This window comes from Xyrauchen texanus, chromosome 37 (genome assembly GCF_025860055.1).
Source record: "Xyrauchen texanus isolate HMW12.3.18 chromosome 37, RBS_HiC_50CHRs, whole genome shotgun sequence".
Lineage (NCBI taxonomy): Eukaryota > Metazoa > Chordata > Actinopteri > Cypriniformes > Catostomidae > Xyrauchen > Xyrauchen texanus.
Genome location: NC_068312.1, coordinates 38,885,760 through 38,895,014, shown reverse-complemented (window position 1 = coordinate 38,895,014; position 9,255 = coordinate 38,885,760). Strand labels below are relative to the sequence as shown.

Here is a 9,255-nt window from a genome sequence, read left to right as displayed (position 1 = left end):
CCCAACACAACCCCTAAACCCAACACAACCCCTAATCCAAACACATCCCCTAAACCTAACCCTCACAGAAAACTTTCTGCATTTTTACATTTTCAATAAATAAGTGATTTAAATTATGAGGATAATAGAAATGTCCTCATAAACCACATTTATAGCATAATGCTCTTATAATTACCAGTTTATAACCTAAAAAATTGTCCTCATAAACCACTTAAACCTGCCCACACACACAACACAAATACACACACAGACACACACACACACACACACACACTCACACACACACACACACACACACACACACATACATACAGACACACACACACACACTCACACACACACACACACACACACACACACACACATACATACACACACACACACACACACATACACACACACACACATACAGACACACACACACACATACACACACACACACTCTCACACACACACACACACACACACACACACACATACACATACATACACATACACACACACACACACACACATACACACACACACACATACAGACACACACACACACATACACACACACACACTCACACACACACACACACACACACACACACACACACACACACAACACAAATACACACACAGACACAAACACACACACACACACACGCACACATACAACACACACACACACACACACAAACACACACACACACTCACACACACACACACACACACACACACACACACACACACACACACACACACACACACACACACATACACACACACACACACACACACACATACATACACACAAATACACACACACACATACATACACACACACATACACACACACACATACACACAAATACACATGCACACATACATACACACAAATAAACAGACAAATACACACATACACAACACACACGTGTGTGAAATGTACCCTCACCTGGCCACGGCCTCATTGTCAACTTTAACGATGCAGTACGGATCACTGGTGCCAGAACTTGACAAAAACAACAACAACAACATCATGTGACTCCAGCAAATCATCAATTCAGCACTGGAGAATAACAGTTCATTAATAAAACATTACATTTAATGTCTTATTTGAATAAGATGCCAATATCACACTTACACATCTTTAGCGGGCAGATTTCGTCCCTCAACGATGCGAAAGAACAGAGAAGTGTTCCTGGCCATGATCGATCAGACTCATGGCAGTGAGGGTCGCGACGCGTTTCTCATGGACCCTTCTGCGGCGCACGGCGCGTCTAACACACACATAAGCGGCTCAGGTCTGCAAGGATGGAGTAGTGACTCAGGGGTTGAAGATCTCAGCTGTTCACAGAAAGGTTGAAGGTTGAAACCCAACACTATCCATTGACCCTTGATCCCTGAACTATCACTGAACCCTCCATCAAAACACTTCAGATCAATACAAGAGAACGGAAACCTGTCTTAAGTGAAACACATGTTTAGATAGAGACGTGTTGATGATGTTCGGTGATGCTGCTGATCCACACACACACACACACACACACACACACACACACACCGGGGTTTTCACATATGTCCAAATCCACGCAGGAATGCACGCGTTAATCCAAATGAATTTAATTGATCCTGTCTGTCCACTTGATCGGTTATCCTGATGCAATCAGTTGCTTGATGTTCTATTGTCATTATTACATATGATCTAAAAATCATCAGTCACACACACATTGCATTGCACACACAGCCGTGAGTGCGTCGTGATGCTTCAGTCTCTGTTCTCATATAATGAGATGATGCTGAGTGTAAGTGATGATCAGCTGTTCAGAAACTGTGTGAGCAGCGGCACCTGCTGGTGAGAACCGTGTAGTGCAAGTGCCTGCGACAGAAACATTACCATCAGAGCATTATGATGCGAAAATACGTCTACAGCATCGTAAAATATAATATAATATAATATAATATAATATAATATAATATAATATAATATATAAAATATATAATATAATATATATAATAAATATATCAAATAAAATAACATAATTTAATACAATACAATATACAATATAATTTAATATCATAATATATAAAATAATACAATATAAAATAATATATAATATAATATAAAATAATAAAATATGATACAATAAAATACATTATATAATATAATATCAAAATATATAATATAATATAATATAAAATAATAGAATACAATAAAATAGGGGAGACCAGGGACAGTTGTAACACTTTTTGCAATTTTTAGCAATACATCAAAAACCATTTATACTGGAATAATCATAATCATATAATATAATATAATATGAAAAATATATAAAATAATATCATATAAAATAATATAATACAATACAATATATAATATAATATAAAATAATATAATACAATACATAATATAATATAATATGAAAACATATAAAATAATATATAATATAAAATAAATTAATAGAATACAATACAATACAATACAATATATAATATAATATGAAAAATATATAAAATAATATAATATAATAAAATACAATATATAAAATATTAATATATAATATAATATAATATAATATAAAATAATATAATATAATATCATATAAAAATATATAAAATAATAATATATAATATAATATGATATAAAATAATAGAATATAAAATAATATAATGTAATAAAATACAATATATAATATAACATAATATAAAAATATATAAAATAATACAATATAAAATAATATATAATATAAAATAATATAATATAATAAAATACAATATATAATATAATATAATACAATATAATATAATATAATATATCATAATTAATATAATATAATATATTTTTGTTTCCTGGAAAAACTATGTAATATATACAGACTGTATGCAGTTACATAGTTTTTCCAATAAAAATATCAGCAAATATTATATTATATTACACTGTAGACGTATTTTCACATCATAATGTTGTGATGGTATATATATAAATACCAGTTTAAACGTAATTATAGTTATATTTCTATTCCTGTAAATATGGTAAAAAATAAATAAAATAAATAATAATAATTAGGAAGTGGACCTGAACCCAAATGAGATTTTACTTTCAATTGTAATTCTGATTAAATTATAATAAAACACAATTAAGAGAAAAAGAAATAATAAATAAAAGAGAGAGGTGAAGTTTGGAAAGAACATTTTAAGGAAGAAGACGTTCAGGCATATGAAAGGTCACCCTTCTGTCGGGAAGGACCCCAAGACGCCGATGCTGCGCATGCGTAAACCGGGACACACAATTCAAAACAATGACTTTTAAAGTTCATCTCTCTTTAAAAATAAACAATTAAACATCACATAAATCGAACAAACGTTCATAGTTAAACTAAACACATCTCAAACATTCAACGTTATTCTACTGTGAGCTGAGATACAGAGCAGGTAAGAGTTTAATAGAGTTTGATCTGTTTTAATGTCATCAGATGATGCAGTTAATCAAAACAGTAAGCCACATTTTACCATAGTAAAGGGGTGTTGTCTAGCACGACATGAAGCGGAGTGAACTGATCAGTTTATCATTGCAAATATATATTACATATATATATATATATATATATATATATATATATATATATATATATATATATATATATATATATCTCCCCCAATAAACAAACTAACTGCATTATTTCTCAGAATACACGCTGGATGTGTGATGGACTTGTACTGCACTGTGGGAGATGATCAGTCTGATGCAGCCAGACAACAGGAGAGACATTATTACCTGCTGTCAGAACTACAGACAATGGTGAAGGACCTGTCCAGGTACACACAATCACATCACAGTCACATCATACATCAGTAGGCTGATATTTGACCTCTTTAAGATTATGAATAATGCTGCTTGCGTGACAGATGAACAGATTTGTCCGTTTCAAATCTACCGACAGCCTAGTCAATTTATTGTGAATTTTATATTGCTTAAAGTGACAGTTCTCCTAAAAATTATAATTCTCTCATCCTTTACTTACACTTACTGCCATCCCAGATGTGTGACTTTCTTTCTTTGGCAGAACACAAATGAAGATTCTTATAAGAATATTTCAGCTCTGCAGGTTTGTACAATGCAAGTGAATGGTGACCAGAACTCAGAAGCTCCAAAAAGCACATAAAAGCAGCATGAAAGTAATCCATACGACTCCAGTGGTCTTCTGAAGCGATGATAGGTGTGTGTGAGGAACAGGCCTTTTTTAAATGCTATAAATCTCTACTTTCACTTTCAAATTCTTCTTTTGTTTTTGGCGATTCGCAATCGTGCATATCACATCTACTGGGCAGGGAGGATAATTTATAGTAGAAAATGACTTAAATATTGATCTGTTTCTCACCCACACCTATCATATCACTTCTGAAGACATGGATTAAACCACTGAAGTCATATGTGAAAGTGAAAGTGTAGATTTATAGTAGAAAATGACTTAAATATTGATCTGTTTCTCACCCACACCTATCATATCACTTCTGAAGACATGGATTAAACCACTGGCGTCATATGTGAAAGTGAAAGTGTAGATTTATAGTAGATAATTACTTAAATATTGATCTGTTTCTCACTCACACCTATCATATCACTTCTGAAGACATGGATTAACCACTGGAGTCATATGTGAAAGTGAAAGTGGAGATTTATAGTAGAAAATGACTTAAATATTGATCTATTTCTCACCCACACCTATCATATCACTTCTGAAGACATGGATTAAACCACTGAAGTCATATGTGAAAGTGAAAGTGTAGATTTATAGTAGAAAATGACTTAAATATTGATCTATTTCTCACCCACACCTATCATATCACTTCTGAAGACATGGATTAAACCACTGGAGTCTTATGGATTACTTAAATGCTGCTTTTATGTGCTTATGTAAGCTCCAAAGTTCTGGTCACCATTCACTTGTATTGTATGGATCTACAGAGCTGAAACATTCTTCTAAAATCTTAATTTGTGTTCTGTAGAAGAAAGAAAGTCACACACATCTGGGATGGAGTAAGTGTAAGGAAATGAAGAGAGAATTTTTCTTTTTGGGTGAACTGTCCCTTTCTTTAAAGTCCATCCAGAATCAACGGCTGAGGTGCACGTAGATGCAGCGGCCTCCAGTGTTTGGCTGGTGCAGCTTCTGTAGTCGAGTTTTTTTAGGATAATGGTTGTGTGTTTCAGTTCGTTTCAGCAACGTCTGTCGTACACCACACTCAGTGATCTGGCGCAGGCTCTCATCGACGGGACGGTGTATGAAATAGTCAAAGGGCTTCTGGACATTCAACACCTGACAGAGAAAAACCTTTATAACCAGAGACAGAAACTGCACAGTGAACACAGAGGTTTGTGCGTTATATAACATCATTCTGGCCCTGTTTACACCTGGTATTAACACGTGTCACAAATGTGTCTCCAGTGAACACGTGTGTCATAAATATTTTATTTTAATCTTGACACAAACTGTCAATCTGTCTCAGCACTCAAGCAGGATTTGGTTCGGAAGCACAAACAGGCTCTTCAGATGTGCAAGTCTCATAATTTGGCCGTCCTGAAAACGAACCAGCGTGCAGAAACTGAGGTAAGACAAACGGCCTGTGTGGATTTGAGTTGCACTATAAATGCGCACGCTCTCACCGTCACTCGTTTCAGGCCCTGGAGCAGCGAGTGAAAGACGAGCAGAGGATGATGGACGAGAAGATCGTGGCTGAAATGGATCAGAAAGTCCTCGACCAGCAGAATATGCTGGAGAAAGCTGGAGTACCTGGATTCTATATCACTACCAACCCACAGGTTACTCTCTCTCTTTGACGCTTGGTCTCAACATCTTCATACACTGATTTTATTGCATTTTCTTTTTATCAAGTGGCTGTTTTGTTGGTCATAGTGACAGGTCGCTACACAGCTGGCCATAGCTTTTGAAAATCTGATCACAAGGGGCACCTGGGTATCTCAGCGAGTATTGACGCTGACTATCACACCTGGAGTCGTGAGTTTGAATATAGGGCGTGCTGAGTGACTCCAGCCAGGTCTCCTTAGCAACCAAATTGGCCCGGTTGCTAGGGAGGGTCTGGGTATCTCAGCGAGTATTGACGCTGACTATCACACCTGGAGTCGTGAGTTTGAATATAGGGCGTGCTGAGTGACTCCAGCCAGGTCTCCTTAGCAACCAAATTGGCCCGGTTGCTAGGGAGGGTCTGGGTATCTCAGCGAGTATTGACGCTGACTATCACACCTGGAGTCGTGAGTTTGAATCCAGGGCGTGCTGAGTGACTCCAGCCAGGTCTCCTTAGCAACCAAATTGGCCCGGTTGCTAGGGAGGGTCTGGGTATCTCAGCGAGTATTGACGCTGACTATCACACCTGGAGTCGTGAGTTTGAATCCAGGGCGTGCTGAGTGACCCCTGCCAGGTCTCCTTAGCAACCAAATTGGCCCGGTTGCTAGGGAGGGTCTGGGTATCTCAGTGAGTATTGACGCTGACTATCACACCTGGAGTCGTGAGTTTGAATCCAGGGCGTGCTGAGTGACCCCTGCCAGGTCTCCTTAGCAACCAAATTGGCCCAGTTGCTAGGGAGGGTCTGGGTATCTCAGCGAGTATTGACGCTGACTATCACACCTGGAGTCGTGAGTTTGAATCCAGGGCGTGCTGAGTGACTCCAGCCAGGTCTCCTTAGCAACCAAATTGGCCCGGTTGCTAGGGAGGGTCTGGGTATCTCAGCGAGTATTGACGCTGACTATCACACCTGGAGTCGTGAGTTTGAATATAGGGCGTGCTGAGTGACTCCAGCCAGGTCTCCTTAGCAACCAAATTGGCCCGGTTGCTAGGGAGGGTCTGGGTATCTCAGCAAGTATTGACGCTGACTATCACACCTGGAGTCGTGAGTTTGAATCCAGGGCGTGCTGAGTGACCCCTGCCAGGTCTCCTTAGCAACCAAATTGGCCCGGTTGCTAGGGAGGGTCTGGGTATCTCAGTGAGTATTGACGCTGACTATCACACCTGGAGTCGTGAGTTTGAATCCAGGGCGTGCTGAGTGACTCCAGCCAGGTCTCCTTAGCAACCAAATTGGCCCGGTTGCTAGGGAGGGTCTGGGTATCTCAGTGAATATTGACGCTGACTATCACACCTGGAGTCGTGAGTTTGAATCCAGGGCGTGCTGAGTGACTCCAGCCAGGTCTCCTTAGCAACCAAATTGGCCCGGTTGCTAGGGAGGGTAGAGTCACATGGGGTAACCTCCTCGTGGTTGCTATAATGTGGTTCTTTCTCGTTGGAATAGCGTGTGTCCGCGGTAACACTCACAACACGCCACGTGATAAGATGCGCGGATTGATGGTCTCAGACGCGGAGGCAACTGAGATTCGTCCTCCGCCACCCGGATTGAGGCGAGTCACTACGCCACCACGAGGACTCAGAGTGCATTGGGAATTGGCCGTTACAAATTGTGGAGAAAAAAAATAATCACAAGTGTGATGCCAAATGAATAAATGTAAATGATGTACACCCCTCCCCCTTTCCCTGGGGAGGGGCGGGCCTTCCGCCCCGTCTTCCGGCAGGTCATCTCCGTCTACCTGGATGAAATAGGGGACAAGGGGAGGGAAACAAAAAAAAAGTGTGGCACCTACACGCCATAACGGCGATCGTGCCAAATTAACAAAACATTTTAAAAAAGAGAGGGAAAGGCCAACAAGGAGCGACAGTGGGAGAGAGAGAGAGAAAAACACTTACTCACCGGTTCTTCGCCACTCCTCCACCCTCTAATGGACGACAGCCGCACCTCCCCGGAACGATCGGAGACAGACCTCCGGCCGCTGACGGACGAAACACCCCGCTGCCTTTTTGGTGGACAGTAGGGTGTATCCTCCGCCCCTGGCAGCGATAACCGCTCCAGGCAATTGGTTGGGAGCCCCTCCTCCCCTCGCGGTCGGCGGCCATTCCTCCGCTTCCAGGCAGCCGGGCTCCTCCGTCCTTCGGCAGATGGCCGCGGATGCACCGTTGGGGTGGATAGTAGTGGCGAGGACTCTACTACGGCGCCTCCCTCCGCATTCCCGGATTTCGGCACCAGTGTAAAGGTATTACAGGGAAAGGAGGCGGCGAGAACTGGCTTGACAATATAAATAATATTTTAATATAAAACTAAAACAAAGACAAACACACACACACAGGTGTCGGACAGCTGCCCGTAATCTCTCTCTCTGTCCCACTGCAGTCTCCAGTCGGCCTTTATCCCTCTCGGAGGCTTGATTAGCCTGATTAGGGGCCGGGTGTGCAGAATCACGACCCGCCTCCGCCCTGCCACACCTCTGTATTAAGTTGACAGCATATGTTTTTACGGCACAATATTACAATATTTTTGGAAGCATACACACTGCAAGGAAGGCGAGATAACCACTTAGAAATAAGAAACTACTCCAAGGAATCAGTTCATTTTCTTCTCACACATAAAATAACATTCTGTCAGATTAAATGGGTTTGTTCTGTCTCTCACAGGAGGTGATGATGCAGATGAATCTTCTGGAACTGATACTGAAGCTGCAGCAGAAGGAGAGTGTTTCAGGATCCTTGCCATGAAATCTGTGAAAGACTCGCCGCTAGACGATTTCTGATGGTGCTCAATTGACCTTATTCATGAAACACGAGCAGAACAACATTTGTGTGTAAATTGAATTAATTGGGACAGTTTACGTAAGAGGAGAAGAATGCAACGATTCTGTACACATTTGTTCTGCTCATGTTTCATGAATGAGGCTAATTGTTCTGGATGCTTTCTTGCAGGAGGATGTTTTTTTGAACCTTTAAAAGCGTCTTTTAGTTGTACATTTATTTGACGATGAGGCATGTGCCCACTATTATATTATATTTTGATACTAAATATCATTTTGTAAATAACCTTCTATTGTGATTTGTAAAGCAGCTGGTTGCTCATGTTCAGTTGAACGCTGTATTATTATTATTATTATTATTTTTATTATGCAATTAAATTTGACAGTCTGTGGTTCTTTCTTCCCTAAAGTTATTTGTGGTATTTGCACTTTATGGCTTTAAATTCCAAGTAGGTATATCTGCAGGCCAGAGACCTCCAAATGGGGGCGGGTTACTCAAAAGGGGGTTGCACCAACTGCAAAAGGGGGCGTCACTTCTATTCATGGATAAGGTTAGGGAAAGGGTTAGGGGCTCCTTTTGGCGTAACCGCACCTTTTTGGCTTTTATGCATTTGGCAGACGCTTCTATCCAAATCGGCTTACAGTGC

General features: G+C 40.0%; 2 protein-coding genes across 2 annotated transcripts in view; one reads left to right on the top strand and one right to left on the bottom strand.

The window, feature by feature from the left end:
- Positions 1–1,746, bottom strand: part of LOC127631150 (rasGAP-activating-like protein 1) — a 38,166-nt gene extending 36,420 nt beyond the window's left edge. The window contains exons 1-2 of the mRNA XM_052109154.1: positions 1,130–1,746; positions 941–997 (exon numbers count right to left, since the gene is read on the bottom strand). Of these exons, the coding sequence (XP_051965114.1) occupies positions 941–997; positions 1,130–1,194 (122 nt within the window). The 5' untranslated portion in view covers positions 1,195–1,746. The remainder of the gene's footprint in view (positions 1–940; positions 998–1,129) is intronic.
- Positions 1,747–3,256: 1,510 nt separating this feature from the next.
- dgcr6 (DiGeorge syndrome critical region gene 6) lies at positions 3,257–8,975 on the top strand. The gene is made up of 6 exons (XM_052109164.1): positions 3,257–3,417; positions 3,673–3,801; positions 5,195–5,355; positions 5,491–5,591; positions 5,663–5,803; positions 8,496–8,975. Exons 2-6 carry the CDS (start codon positions 3,692–3,694, stop codon positions 8,574–8,576), a joined length of 594 nt encoding a protein of 197 aa, XP_051965124.1. The 5' UTR covers positions 3,257–3,417; positions 3,673–3,691; the 3' UTR covers positions 8,577–8,975.
- Positions 8,976–9,255: the final 280 nt, after the last annotated feature.

Coding starts and splice junctions, on each gene's coding strand:
- dgcr6 (XM_052109164.1), top strand. CDS start 3,692: ATGGACTTGTACTGCACTGTGGGAGATGATCAGTCTGATGCAGCCAGA. Junction 5,356..5,490: donor ACTGCACAGTGAACACAGAG/GTTTGTGCGTTA, acceptor AATCTGTCTCAG/CACTCAAGCAGGATTTGGTT. Junction 5,592..5,662: donor ACCAGCGTGCAGAAACTGAG/GTAAGACAAACG, acceptor CACTCGTTTCAG/GCCCTGGAGCAGCGAGTGAA.